The sequence below is a fragment of the Schistocerca piceifrons genome, chromosome 8 (genome assembly GCF_021461385.2).
Source record: "Schistocerca piceifrons isolate TAMUIC-IGC-003096 chromosome 8, iqSchPice1.1, whole genome shotgun sequence".
Taxonomy (NCBI): Eukaryota; Metazoa; Arthropoda; class Insecta; order Orthoptera; family Acrididae; genus Schistocerca; species Schistocerca piceifrons.
The window spans coordinates 326,491,546-326,507,427 of NC_060145.1; the positions used below are offsets into that span (position 1 = coordinate 326,491,546).

The 15,882-nt window shown below is 44.0% G+C and overlaps 1 protein-coding gene across 1 annotated transcript in view; it reads right to left on the reverse strand.

The window, feature by feature from the left end:
* Nucleotides 1-7,132: 7,132 nt before the first annotated feature.
* The window catches only part of LOC124711394 (mucin-2-like), a 224,352-nt gene continuing 215,602 nt past the window's right edge, over nucleotides 7,133-15,882 (reverse strand). Inside the window, exon 4 of the mRNA XM_047241444.1 lies at nucleotides 7,133-10,380. Coding sequence (XP_047097400.1) covers nucleotides 8,413-10,380 — 1,968 coding nt within the window. The 3' untranslated portion in view covers nucleotides 7,133-8,412. The remainder of the gene's footprint in view (nucleotides 10,381-15,882) is intronic.

The following is a 15,882-nucleotide window of genomic DNA, read 5'->3' on the forward strand; positions in this document are numbered from 1 at the left end:
TGTGTTGAACATTAGTTAATTCATTACACGGTGGGGCTGACACACTGCTTTCGTCTTCACTGTCATTTCTCAGTTTACTTTGGAGCCTAGTATTACGTTTTTCACACGCCATTATTGTCACAATATTTCACACGACAACACAGAAAAACACAATTTGAAGAGCAAAATAGGGGAACACATTAACATAGCACTGAAAATAATATCTAGTTAATTGCAAGCGCAGCTGCGAAATACTTGGTGCAAATCTACATGCATGCCACAACTGTTTTACTGTACAAGAATGAAAAACTACAACTACAAAGGAAATTCTCTCCACAATTATGCGCTAGCAATAAACAAAGGCTGCACTAATTGCACAAACCACAAGAAGAAATCAGAAGATTCCAGTGAGGTATCCTTGGCTAAGGGTCGACATATGAAACTTCCCCTTAGAACAATTATACACGACTGTCCTTAAACTGATACACAATATTTTTTAGCGCAACGCAATCTGACTTTCAAAAATCCCTACAAAAGAATGGCCCTGACTAACATTAAACTATACCTTTCAGAAATCACTTACCCTTCAAAAATCTTCATTACTCGAACTACTGCAATACAGCGAGCGCCACTACTGCCAGCTAAATGAAAGATTCAAACTATGGAAGGCACTAACTACTGATAGGGATAGTTTTCAAATGAAAGATATTAATAGAGAACAAACAATGTATTTACCTTAATAGTCATAATATATACATCAGTTCATGACAAATTACAAAACTCCGCCATCTCTCTCCCCACATCCACCACTGAAGGCGGCTCACCTCCAACTGCGCAACGCTACGCGCTGTTAACATCCAGCTGCCGCTGCCCAACACTACAATGGCAGACAACAGTGCAAACTAGCCACAGACTGCACACAGCACAGCCAGTGATTTTCATACAGAGCTACGTGGCGTTACCAATATAATACCCTAACAGCCTACTTCCACGGTAACTTAGTACTTCGTCATTTGTACTCGTACTATATTTCCTACCGACTTTTGAATGAATAACAGTTTATTTGGCAGTGACCTATAATGTGTTAAATCATGCGGAGTGTTAAAGTCTGAAGACAACATCACAGTTTTTTATCAGGTTGCCGGCCGCGGTGGCAGTGCGGTTCTAGGCGCTCCAGTCCGGAGCAGCGCTGCTGCTACGGTCGCAGGTTCGAATCCTGCCTCGGGCATGGGTATGTGTGATGTCCTTAGGTTACTTAGGTTTAAGTAGTTCTAAGTTGTAGGGGACTGATGACCACAGCAGTTGAGTTCCATAGTGCTCAGAGCCATTTTAACCATTTTCTCAGGTTTCCCGTCGACTACGCCAAAAGGATGGTGGTAGTGGGGAGGGGGGGGGGTGGTAGGGGGTACAGATTAAGAAATATATTGCTGAGCGTACAACTAAATCCATGTTTGAGCCCTAAGTCATGACACCGATTGTCCTACGGCAAAATTTTATCAAATCTCTAGCTCTCAAATCATGTGTATGACTCTCAAAGCAGGGAGGTCACTTTATCCCATGTTGATTTACTGAACTGCTTTCCAGTAACCATTATTATTCTGCAAGGCAATTGTTTTAACGGAATTAGTCCATTTTCCTTTTACAGTAGGTACGTAATTTTTTTCTTGTATGACTGTTCAAACTCCTGAGTGGAGTGGGAGAAGTAACGTCGAATGGCGTATCCATAAACTATGATAGGAATTGTCGCCACTGTTCAAGAGGGCTGTATAACACATTCCATTTGAATCAACCACCCTGATTCAACTTGATATTTTGTTATTAGTGATCAGATTAGGTCTCATAAAATCAACTACCTATTTGTATATGTCATCTGTGAAAACCATTCTCGATCCTTATTTTGTCAAACTAATGAAACTAATATTCCTTTCTTCTTCTTCTACGAGAACATGTGATACAACTTTGTATCATTCCTGCAACTCACATTCTGTGTTAAATAATAATCCGGTTTGAACTGATTCCTCCTTGTTTTGGTAGTATTGTATAAAAACCTCCGTTCCCGTACTAATGATTTTTGTTTCGTATAATGTTAGTCTGTAAATTAGTGAAAGTAGTCATTTCGGTGACGGGATGATCACGCGTCATAAGCGTGCTATCGTTTGCCCAGTTCAACGTTTGTTAAGTCGGACCTGCTGCGTGTTTTTTAAACGAAGTCCAATTGTGATCATTATTATCATACAAAATTAACTGTTTACGTTAACGACTTGCCACCCAGCTCCCTGCTTTCCAACAACGGCTGCTAAGCTTGAATCAAATGGTTCAAATGGCTCTGAGCACTATGGGACTCAACATCTGTGGTCATCAGTCCCCTAGAACTTAGAACTACTTAAACCTAACCTAAGGACATCACACACATCGATGCCCGAGGCAGGATTCGAACCTGCGACCGTCGCAGTCGCGTGGTTCCAGAGTGTAGCGCCTAGAAGCGATTCATGAGTTCCAAAGTCCTACATCAGTTCAGCTAGCACACTAATTGCGCATAAGAAGAATATGGAACCACAGTGGAGGAGCTCCTCACAAGCCACACATGCAGTCCCTGCTAAGCGATGCTTGAGGCAGTGTATCTGTCGACCCAATTGGGCAGTGAATTTGGAGAGATAATTTACACTATACCACGTGGCAGTCCGATGGGAAGGTTTGGATTTACCATATTTCTTGAAGACTTTACCTTCAATCATTTGAAGCGCCCAAAGGAAGTGGTTCTAGGGTATGGGTATTTTCTTTCCGTGATTACGATGTCTTCCTTTGTTGTGTTGGAAACGGTATAGGCGGAATGATATGAATAGATTTTATACATTGTGCACTGTTTGCCATCTAGGAACAGTTCGAGGAAGATGACTGTAGCAGCACGACAGTGCTCCCTGGCATAAAGTCGCATTTGTAAGGTAATAATTTATGAGCAGTATCATTCCCGAAATGGACTGGCCTGCCTATAGTTCCGACGTGAAATCTTTGGGATGACAAAGAACACTAACTACACTCTAGCGCTCAACATGACTGTCTTGTCTTTTTTAGGTTCTTTAGAAAGACTAGGCCATTCTTCCACAGAGAAACTAATGAAGGATGTCATTACATGTTTCTTATCCCCGCAATACAGCCTATACGTGCCATTTACCCGCTGATTAAGCTGGAGTCCACGCTACACCTTACCTCCCCTCCAACCCCCATGCCACCGTCACAACTTGAACATGCGCTGTACAAGCCACTAGTTCGTCCGCGTCTGGAATACGCTTCCGTTGTCTGGGGTAAAACAGTAGATACTAACACCAAGAGATTAAAATAGTTAAGAACACGTCCTTGACGCTTACCTAACACGTGCCAAGAGACTTTCCGCCGAGAGTCCTTGCCGAGATAAGCTGAGTCTCCCTTCACCATCTCTGCAGACGTTATCAACATATCACTCTTATATTCTACACAAAAACGAGATGGTCAGAGAAGCAGTTATTGAGTAGTAAAATCTACCGCAATGCCCGCCCGCCCGGTTGGCCGTGCGGTGTAACGCACAGCTTTCCGGGCGGGAAGGAGCGCCTGGTCCCCGACACGAATCTGCCCGCCGGGTTTGTGTCGAGGTCCGGAGAACTGGCCAGTCTGTGGATGGTTTTTAGGCAGTTTTCCATCTGCTTCGGCGAATGCGGGCTGGTTCCCCTTATTCCGCCTCAGTTAACACTATGTCGGCCATTGTTGCGCAAACACGTTCTCCACGTACGCGTACACCACCATTACTCTTGCACGCAAACATAGGGGTTACACTCGTCTGGTGTGAGACGTTCCCCGGGGGGGTCCACCGGGGGCCGAACCGCACAGTAACCCTGGGTTCAGTGTGGGGCGGTGGAGGGGTGAAGTGGACTGCGGTAGTCGTCGTGGGGTTGTGGACCACTGCGGCTGCGGCGGGGACGGAGTCTCTCCGTCGTTTCTAGGTCCCCGGTTAACATTCAATACAATACGACCCCCCAATGCCCGATCGAGCTGAGACCTTCTCAGCAGACATTAACTGCAAACATACCAAATGAAGTACAAAAACCCCTACACCAGTAGGCGCAATAATATGGAGAAGACAACACAAACAACTACACAGTGATATTTGGAACCAAAGCCCTAGGAGTTGATGAACTGCTTCATTCCACCGCACAATGATCCAATGATGCCAAGGATTCGGTTGTTTTCCTCCTACATCAACGTGTGTAATAAAATACCCTGTAAGCCTAGTAATTTTTATTGTTATGCATCGTGATACTCCTAATTCCCAAGGAAGCGAAACTAGCAGATTGCTAAATAGTGAAACAAGATGTCAGTTTCAATGGAAAAGCTCAGCTTACACACGAAAATGGCTTCCTTTAAGCAACCGAGAGACACACCAGGCTTCGAATCTCGAAGTGTGAGAAAAACCGAAGTCGTAGTGGGGTAGCGATAATAGTCTATACGGATACACTGCGAGTCGTGAATAAAAGGAAGTTAGTATACACGAACGCCACTGCTACTCAGCCAAGTAGCTCGCCAGCTGGCATCACGAGTCCGAGTGCACCGCGGACCACTCCTCCCAGCAAGGGAACATCCGTGGCAGTGGCGGGAACCGAACCCGCGTCCTACTCATGGCAGCCATCTGCGCTTACCGCTAAGCTACAAGGGCGGACTGAGAGATCGTATACAACAAACGATGTATGGAGCGAGACGATAAGCAACACATACTTTAGGGAATCTAACGTAATCTTGGTGAGGGTTGTACTTCGCAAGTGGCTCCGCCCACTTCACACTGCGAGCGGTTCCTCAAGTCAGTATAGCAGAATAAGCTAGCCAGCGAGTCCATTTCCTTGAGACTGTTGTTAACCAGCGGGAATGTAGTACGTTCAGTTGCCGTACTGAGAAACCTTTCAAAACAATATTCTGACGAGTAACGAACGACGTTGTTTTTTTTTAAGTAAGTACCGTTTTGAAATATAAAAAGACGTGCTAATATATCTCAAAAATTTTATTTTTACATGGAAGCCTGTACCTTAATCTACTTTTCTACATAATTTGCGTCAATATTGAGGCACTTGTCATAACGTTGTACCAGTTTTTTACTACCCTCCTCATAGTAGTCTGCCGCCTAACTTGTTAACTACTGCACAGCTTTTTGGGACAGAAAAGGAGTATTGCTTCTGGAATTTCTGCCTCGAAATGAGGCAATCAATGCAAACAAAAGATGTGGCAAGTTGAGCAAGGGCATCCTCCGTACAGCCCCGATCTTGCGCCCAGTGACTACCATCTGTTCCTGTCCTTGAAGAAACACCTGGGCGGTCAGCGTCTTCAAGACGATGACGAAGTCAAAACAGAGGTGATGCAGTGATTAACAAGTCAGGCGGCAGACTTCTATGACGAGGGTATTCAAAAACTGGTACAACGTTATGACAAGTGCCTCAATATTGACGGAAATTATGTAGAAAAGTAGATTAAGGCACAGGCTTTCATGTAAAATGGTTCAAATGGCTCTGAGCACTATGGGACGTAGCATCTATGGTCATCAGTCCCCTAGAACTTAGAACTACTTAAACCTAACTAACCTAAGGACAGCACACAACACCTACTCATCACGAGGCCTTTATGTAAAATTAAAATTATTGAGATATCTTAGCACGCCTTTTTTTAATTTCAAAATGGGGCTTACTTAAAAAACACGTGTCGTACCTTAAGGAAATGGAAGGATAATTTTGCTTTAACTTTCGGCGACATCATCATTATTAGAACCGGAGTACAAGCTCGGGCTATATCAACCATGGGGAAGGAAGTCGGTTGCGCCCTTTCAGTAGTATTCCCAAGTGAAGGGTCGTATTCCAGTGCCAATAATTTATTTCGTTCATAGCATTTTGGGTTCCAGAAGGTCTGGGAATACCATTTACATATTTTTTTATGAAATGTAGAATCCTTAATCTACCTAACGTCACCAGTAGGTGATTTTTGTGATGCGACCAAACCACCGAAGCATTTAACTGTGTAGGTGATGATTATATCTTTAAAAACTTTAAATTTAATTTACTTACTGGTTGTATAAGTAACACTTTACTCTGCAGGATCTATTGAAAGACTGCTACCGAGTAAATTCGGTTGGAAGGACAATGTTACTCTTTAAAACAAAACAATCACGAATGGTACCCCACCGTGTTCAGTTTCACTCCCTATGCAGGGTGTCCCACCCAGCAGTATCATCTACAAGAACACTGTTAACTTTTATGTGAGTGGAAAGTGGTCCAGATAAAGACTGATTTCTAAATCTTTGCGTGCTTATTCTACCGAATATCACTTCAGTGACATTCAAGAAAGCTCCAGCAATTATTTTCATTTTTTACAGTGGCTATGGTGACTATGGAATTTTTCAGCAGAAAAGAGTCTATGAGGCTGATTCAGTAGTCTAACTGTTTTGCAAAAATATCGACAGTTATCGAGATAAATTACATGGAATAACATGATTTCTATGCTGTTAGTACTGCCGTTTGAATGGCTTGTGTGTTTGAAGTTTAGCCTCTTCTCCGTCTGCAGTGGCAAAAAAATAAGGTACCATTAACCTCAGCGGGGCTTCTTAATATGAAGAGTTAATTTGCGATTGAAGGGAACTGTAATCTCCACAGCCACAACATTGAAGAGGCAAATTACCTCCAATCCTTACCATTAGTGCTATCAGTGATCCAGAAAGCTATTCAACATACAAACTCAAAAGCTGTTGGACTTCCTTAAAATATCATCAAATGTCAGATAGGTAGACACGTAGAAACGAAGATTTCAAATCCAGACTGAGCTTTGTGGATAACTCCTTTCCATAGACTAATTTTTGATTAAAGACTTGTTAGCTGTATAAGCTGTATAAATGTCTTCGGTTTCTGTGTTGAAACGAAGTTTGTTTCCTTAGGAACATGAGGAGTAACTAAAATTAATATGCACTTTTGTATGAAAAGCATTGTGATGTTTAGTAATCTCTTAAGATTCAGCTCGCAGACGTACTCTGCTCGATCACTTCAATAGAAATAAAGACATTATCTGTTGAACATAGATTTCACGAATGAGTTAACAGGAACCTTTGTGGAACTAAATGTGCTTTATTTATCACAAATTACGAGTTTGCTAAAGTTAACATGCCTTCATAATGTACATAATTATAGTGAATAATGTACTGACATGATGCAGTTATTGTTACAATATTTACATTTCATTTGTATATACATGGTAACTACAATAAAGTCTTATGAGTACAGATAAAGGAAGATATTAAAGTGTAATCTCTGTCAAACACAACTACTGAAACTGTACTGAAACTATTCAGAGCATTAGACAAGTAAGGGAATGTTCATTTAGAAAAAAAAAGCATGAAGAATTCGATTAACATCCAATCCCTTCCAGTAGTGTTTCTCCCCATTCACAAAAAATTGTATTTCAATAGCCTGTTCTGTTCGCAACTATAATGAACACTTATTTTAGTTGATTTTATCATCCGTCCTTTGTAGAACATGGTCCAGACATCCATTACCAAATTCCAAAATTCCATAACTACAAATACACTATTGGGAATACTTCAGCAAGAAAACTCCTAAATACTAAATACATAATTAAATTTAAAATGTCATTCGTCACATTTTCAGTAAACATTAGAGCTACAGGAATTAGCTAGAGTTCTCGTCGTAGATGGTGGAGGATCCTTACAAATGAATCTTTTTGCTCCTGATCTAACTGAAAGCAATCTGTATGATATAGTTAAACGCTCTCCATACAGCTACAATTAGTAAAAAGTGAAAAATATGCTGCGGACAGAAATCTTATAAATTAATGTACATTTGACATGGAGGTGGCTCACTTATGTTTTAAAGATGTCACTTTTTTCCTATGCTGAATGAATCGTGCGCTAGTACGGTAAAGCTTAAGCTTCAGTCATCGTGGCTTCACATTGTGGTTTATAAATACGGGTTGTCACTCTGAAAGTGATATTAATCTCAGTTTTATAATGCAGATTCCTTTACTGGGCCTTTTACACTTTACTTGAATCTGGTTTCGACTTTCAGTTTCGACACTGCAATGGAACCTGAAAATCTGTATGAGAGGAAAAAAAACTGTCGCAGAACATAAAGAAAACAGATACTTTCCATTGTAATTTTATGTTCTTCATTTTGTGTGACATGGCGCTCATATTGAACAAAGTGTTGGGCACTGAGATAATAGTGTAGATGAATTGGACGCGTGAAAGTCACCTGTAATACGAAATCAGCATTGAGTAGCTGTACTCTTAGCTGGTTACGCTGTCACATTTTTTGCCTAGGTCACATAGCTTACATCACCAGATATTCTTGAGAATAATATCCAAGAAGCTACGAGGAACTATATACGTATTTCACTCGCATGTCCAACGATTGTTTGTTAGGCCACCGTCTGCGCCCATGACCATCTCGAGGGTTGGCTGTCGCTACTTGAGGAGTGTACCAACGGCGTTTCAGAGCTTTGGCGATCGCCGGTGACATCATCAGTACTAGAATCACTTGCTGCACTCAGCGTGTCCCTCTTTATACCTGCACCAACAGACTGACGAGATTTTGCAATCGAACGGATGTCGTTGGCTCTTTCTTCTTGGAAATATTGAGCTGTTGGGAATATGTTTCTCTGTTGTAAAGATAAACTATTGCGAAGTGAATCCCCAGGGTATTGGAGAGGGGCGGCAGGTTTGGGATACAAGTAACCGACCACATCTTGCTGTTGAGCTGCTGCTGGAAGTGCTTCATCAAATGTGCGTGGCTTCTCCTGCGAGTATCGACCTTCACTGCCTGCTTTCACAGATCTGGAAGCATCTGAAGAGGGAAGCGCCAGGGTGGCAGAGCTGAGGAACGACCCAGCTCCTTCCAGCGGCGAGCTTCCCGAGCGTGGTGACCCTCCTGCTATACCTGGAATCCTTCTCGGAGTTCCAGAGGTCTGTGGTCGCCCGTCGAAACGCCGCCTTGGCTTAGTCGGCTCACAGAGGAAGCTGTGGAATGGATCATCACAGATGTTACCACTATGGTGGTGATGGTGGTGATCGTGGTGGTCGTGCCCGTGCTCTTCGGTGTTATCTGGGAGCACGCGGGCGTCGTCGTTCTGGGCTGCGGCCGGCTGGACGTCATTGTCACCAGGGGCTGTAGTGGATCTTAAGGTCGATGAAGGCGGGCGAAAAGTGGGAACGCGCTCCGCCTGAGCTGGAGTGTTAGCCAATGGAGCGAATGCAAATGGCTGCGGTTTCGTTGCCGCAGTTTCTAGGCATTTCCCACCCAACTTCACACATGATGTGACTGGCTGTGAGTTGGATGCAGCCGGGCTGGGTCTCTCTTGAGGTCTAGAACCAGAAACTGCCGTCGTTGTTGGCCTGATCTGAGGTGTCGGTAATCTGTTGAAAAAATCAGGTGGCACTGCAGGTTTTGAAGGCGGCACTGTTCTTGTTGAGTATGCTACGTTAGATCTGGGACTTGAATCCTCCACTATATATGGTCGTGGCTCTTTGTGGAGCACATTCTGTGGACCTGGATCACTCACGGTCGTCAATAGATTAGATGCTGCTTGTTCCGAACGGTATCTAGGGAACTGTGGCGATATGATGGGCAATGTAGCGATAGTCGGTCGAGGTATGGCTCTTCCCTGGCTGTGGCAAGGAGGAGTGGGGCTTGTCGTTTGTACCGTATCACTTTCAGTTGTCGTTGGAAGTCTTTGAGAAGCTGTTTGATGCTGAGGAAATTGTGAGTATTTATTCTGTATAGAGGGTGTAGGTTTCCTTCGTTGTTGAGGAGGAGAAGTTGTGAGTGGTGAGACACTCGATGTGAAAGACTGTCTAGCTGCCGGAGTAGAAAGACTGCTGGAGGAGACGAAGTTTCCTGGAGGTGGGATGGCAGTAGCCTTGACGAATGTACTGTCTCCCACGAATGAAAGTCCATCCACCCGCGCTCTGTCTGGCGACGATCCGGCTGGAAGGAGCGGCGGTTGCGGAAGCCGACCATAGACCTTCCGTCGTTTGCTGGTGTCAACCTTCTGGCACAGGAAGCTGTGGAAGGGGTCGCTGCAGAGATCCCTGCCCTCATGGTGGTGATGGTGGTGGCCAGCGTCGTCAATCGGCCGTGGTACTGCCACTGCAGGGGCATCCTGTGCTGCCTGAGGCTCGATCACAGGACCACTCACCACTGTTGTAGGTTTTGGGGTCGTAGCTGGTGGCTGCGTTGTGAGCGGCTTCCTCGACGGAGGGGCTGTTGTGGTTGACGCCCTGATCGTAGTGGAAGTCGTCGTCGTAGCGGTAGATCTCTGGGGCTGACGCTTGGGTTCCCCTTGTGTGGTCACTAATGGCGGCGGTGTTGCTTTCCGTGGCGCCGGCAGCTGCAACAAGTAGACCAAATTTACATCAGTATTTATATACACTGCCGGTGGTGTTTTAGATACTCGCTACTTGTGTAAAAGAATATTACTTTGAACAAATCTGCTGACGTAATACATGAGGTGTGTCTCCTCAGCATAGCTTTGAAAACCAATAGTGCCACCCGAAATAAGTTACAAAGGGTGGACAAAAATACGGAAACGCAACACATTACTACACTACTAGCCATTAAAATTGCAACACCACGAAGATGACGTGCTACAGCCGCGAAATTTAACCGACAGGAAGAACATGCTGTGATATGCAAATGATTAGCTTTTCAGAGCATTCACACAAGGTTGGTGCCGGTGACGACACCTACAACGTCCTGACATGAGGAAAGTTTCCAACCAATTTCCCATACACAAACAGCAGTTGACCTGCATTGACTGGTGAAATGTTATTGTGATGCCTCGTGTAAGGAGAAGAAATGCGTACCATCACGTTTCCGACTTTGATAAAGGTCGGATTGTAGCCAATCGCGATTGCGGTTTATCGTATCGCGACACTGCTACTCGCGTTGGTCGAGATCCAATGACTGTTAGCAGAATATGGAATCGGTGAGTTCAAAAGGGTAATACGGAACGCCGTGCTGGACCCCAACGGCCTCGTATATCTAGCAGTCGAGACGTCAGGCATCTTATCCGCATGACTGTAACGGATCGTGCAGCCACGTCTCGATCCCTGAGTCAACAGATGGGGACGTTTGCAAGACAACAACCGTCTCCAAGAACAGTTCGACGACGTTTCCAGCAGCATGAACTATCAGCTCGGAGACCGTGGCTGCGGTTACTCTTGACGCTGCATCACAGACAGGAGCGCCTGCGCTGGTGTACTCAACGACGAACCTGGGAGCACCAATGCAAAACGTCATTTTTTGAGATGAATCCAGGCTATGTTTACAGCATAATGATGATCGCATCCGTGTTTGGCGAAATGACGGTGAATGCACATTGGAAGCGTGTATTCGTCATCGCCATATCGCCATACTGGCGTATCACCCAACGTGATGGTATGGGGTGCCATTGGTTATACGTGTCGGTTACGTCTTGTTCGCATTGACGGTACTTTGAACAGTGGACGTTACATTTCAGATCTGTTACGATCCGTGGCCCTACCCTTCATACGATTCCTGCGAAACCCTACATTTCAGCAGGATAATGCACGACCGAATTTTGCAGGTCCTGTACGTTCCTTTCTAGATACAGAAAATGTTCGACTGCTGCCCTGGCCAGCACATTCTCCAGATCTCCACCAATTGAAAACGTCTGGTCAATGGTGGCCGAGCAACTGGCTCGTCACAATACGCCAGCCACTACTCTTGATGAACTGTGGTATCGTGTTGAAGCTGCATGGGCAGCTGTACCTGTACACGCTTATCAAGCTCTGTTTGACTCAACGCCCAGGCGTATCAAGGCCGTTATTACGGCCAGAGGTGGTTGTCCTGGGTACTGATTTCTCTGGATCTGTGACCCAGATGTAATCACATGTCAGTTCTTGTATAATATATTTGTCCAATGAATACCCGTTTGTCATCTGCATTTCTTCTTGGTGTAGCAATTTTAATGGCCAGTAGTGTATGTCTAATAATTACTGTGTAGGCAACCCGTTGGCATTCAAAATAGCTTCTTCGAAATGCATAAATACGGGTTCGTTGTGGTTTTCAACGGAATATTGTTTCGTTCTTCCTGCAAAATAGCGGCAAGTTCAGGTAAGGATGATGTAGGTGGACGAAGATCACTCATCCTTCTCTCCAAAGTTGACCGCAAATGCTCGGTAATTCTGCGATCGACTGCTGTGGTAGCCAGATTATATTCAAAAATTCATCCTCGTGCTCAAGAGCTGGTCGATGAGCTGTGTGAACACGGACACTGTCGTCTTCGAACACAACGATAGGGAACAAACATTGTACCGTGGAATGGCCATTACTAACTAAAATGGTCACGTAATTTTTAACAGTAAAGCGATCTTACAAAGTGACCATGGGGCCTATGTAATGTCACGACATGGGTGCCCTAGTCACCAATCGAACCCCGCCATGAGACATAAATTCAGCCAGAGGTAGGAAACATTGTGAAACAATATTCACACGAACAAACGAGTTTCTTCCTTTGCTTCCTAGCCCAGGTTCCATGGCTTCGACATGTTTTCATGGGACGGGTATTTGCATCACTGATGACTGGTTTTGGAATTCCCACTCGTGCTGCAGCTCCCCGTTTGTGGGACCCCCTCCCTATTTCGGTGCTGACAGCAGAATGCGACGTTCTGTTCTGCAGTGGTTTTTCCAGTGGCCGTCCTCTTATTTCTCGTCATAATCGTCTTGAATGCCACTCTGTCATGATCACTCAACATCCATTTCCGTCGCGTTGTGACATGGCTGGTGATGATTTTCAGATTTTCCTGTCCGCAGTAGAAATCTTCGGTATGGTACCTGTTGAAACAGCAAATACTGCAGCCACTTTGGTTACAGAAGCAGCCGCCGTAACAACAGCAACAGTTTTCCCAAGACAGAACTCACTAGGTCCGACATAACGCACTCACAACTACACATAACATTGTTCTGACCACCACTGACTCCTACAGCGCATTGAGCACATTGCGCAGGTGCCTCTCATGGTATAGTACAACAGCGCAGCCTGCAGGCTCGGCTAAAACATGCATTTACGGTCAAGACTGCATTTCTCTTTGGTGTTTCCACACTTTTGTCCAACCTCTGTACAATCCAGGCAGCACTCGATGTGATAGACCGATTTGGCGCACGAGCTGTATCATTCATAAGCTATAGAAGAGTGGGAATTCTGCTCGTATTAAGTCCAGATGTTGACGCTGCGTAACGTGACGTCTGTGTGCCGTAGATGTGTCACCACACGGGTGATAACGTTCTATGGAGGCGACTCTCGCAATGTAATATATGGTATAACCTGGGATAAAAGTTAACGGTGTAAAGGCAACTGAAAATGCGCTTCAAGGCTGTATCCACACAGCCGGGATACGAAGGCATTTTAAGAGAAGCTTATCGAACTAGCCTCCACCTTTATTATGATAGTGATGTTTGACGCCTATAGCGTCCTAACACAGGTTCATGGACTGAAAACGCCGCCGCCTCCAATTGGTCACTCTGAAGTCATAAGACTGCTCACATCACCGTGGCTGCTTCACCTACTCCTGTATTGAGTCTCGCCTGTTTATAATTCTATCTTTATGCCACTATTTACATTCTTACTTTTTATTCAACTCGCCTCACATTCATATGTCATGCATTCAGGCTTATTTTAAATCGTCTTTCATTTCCATATAATGTCGTAGACTATATTGTGTCACGTAGAAAGCTGTGTAGCCGCCCATAACTGCGAAACCGTTGCCAGTGCAGGATTATGCTCGCGAACAGACATCTCGGTTATGTCCCACAAACGCACGACGGAGTTGGTGTTGGACTGTCTGGGTGTCCAAATAAACCGTTCGAATTGTCCAGAATGATCTTGAAACCAGTCACGAGCAATTACAGCCCGGTGACAGGGCGCACTGTCATCCATAAAAAAAAAATGCATCTTTGTCTGGGAACATGAAGTCCACGAATGGCTGCAATAGGCCTCCAAGTGTCCGAACATATCCATTTCCAGTCAATGACTTGTTCAGCTGGACTAGAGGACCCAGTCAATTCCATGTAAACACAGCCCACACAGTTATAGAGCCACCACCAGCCTGCACAGTGCCGATCCTCTCGGTCGTTAGGTGAAGGCCGTTGACCACTGCGTTGTTCCTGCCTGAAATTTGGTGTTCTCGGCACACTATTGACACTTTGGATTTCAGAATATTGAATTCCCGAACGATTTCCTAAATGGAATGTTCCATGCGTCCAGCTGCAACTACCATTCCGCGTTCAAAGTTTGTTAACTTCCGTCGTGCTGCCGTAATCACGCCAATAACATTTTCGCATGAATCACCTGATTACATAGGACAGCCCTGCCAATGCACTGCCTTTTATACCTTGCGTACGTGATACTACCGCTGTCTCTATATGTGCATATCTCTATCTCATGTCTTTTGTCACCTCACTGAGTGTAGGTACAATGTCAACTGTCTGTAGCTGCTGCTTTACTAGTGCCGATCTTTGTAAACTTCATATAATGTAAAGATAAGAGCTTCATACTGTACTTTTGTTCTGTTATGTACTGGCTACGCCAGTTTGTGGCGATATTGGAAGTTGTAGGTAGCTTATTAATTTTATCCTCACATTTCATATTCATTTTCTTGTTTTTATAAATCCATTGACTATTATTGTTTATATTTTCCCGTTTTTGCATATGATGATTGGTGCAAACCCGAACCATTAACCAATTTTAATAAGCTATCGTATAACAGCGACACAGAATTCCACAATCTCCTCAGAAGGTTCCAACGACCTCATTTCGTGTTCAAATGTGAAATTGATACTGGAGGGAAAAGTACATTAGTGGAAAGATTTGTTGATGAATTCGCTGTTCTGGAAATGGATAAGAATTAAAGAACTTGCACAATGGAGAGGCCACTTGCAGAATAAAAGATATGGACTGCTAGTAAACCGATGAATGGAGAAATTATTAAAGGAAACGAGGTCATAAGAGACAGAGCACCAGCTTCATTTGTTTCAAGAATGGGGAATGAAATTAACCGTGACCTTTTTGAAGGATGTATGCTTGCAAATGTCTTAAGTGATTTAGTGGGTCGTGGAAATCTTGAGTGGATGAGCGTCTGGGGTTCTGAATCTATGCCACCACGAATGAGAGTTCAGTGTGCTGACCACTACGTCACCAACAAAAACCATAAAATCATTTTAAGGTTGATAGAAAACCAACAATCGCTGACGTATGTATCAACAGCTCATCTTAACATCAAACCAGCATAAGATGGCATATTTTAGATCCACAGTGAATCGCCTACACAAAATTCGACTTGAACCAGACCAAAAAGAAAAAAAAATCAGTCTCATTAAAACCGTAGCCTTCGACAATGAATACAGTTTTCTCATGATAGACAAATTACCACAAAAAATCCAAAAACCTTCAGTCAGCAAAGCTACACACCTGACAGCCATGCAACTAACACAAGACACAGTAACAAACAGCAAAAACAGTATTCCACTAACTTTCTCAGGGAACATATCTCATAAAATAAGCTATCTATTTAAAAACATAAACAAGCTTCCACAAAAACAAACTCCAGCAGTTAGCAGTTCATAACTTAAAGAATAACAACCCCTCATACAAACTCATGGCATATACAAACTCAGCTGTCAAAGGTGACCCTCTTACTATATAGGACAAACTGGAAGAAACATTGCGACTCGATTCAGAGATCATGCAGACGCCATATGTTTGAACAACATTTCAAAATCCACACTTGCCTTGCACACAACAATCATGGAATAAAGAGCACTGAAGACCATGTACAAATGGCTCAAATGGCTCTGAGCACTATGCAACTTA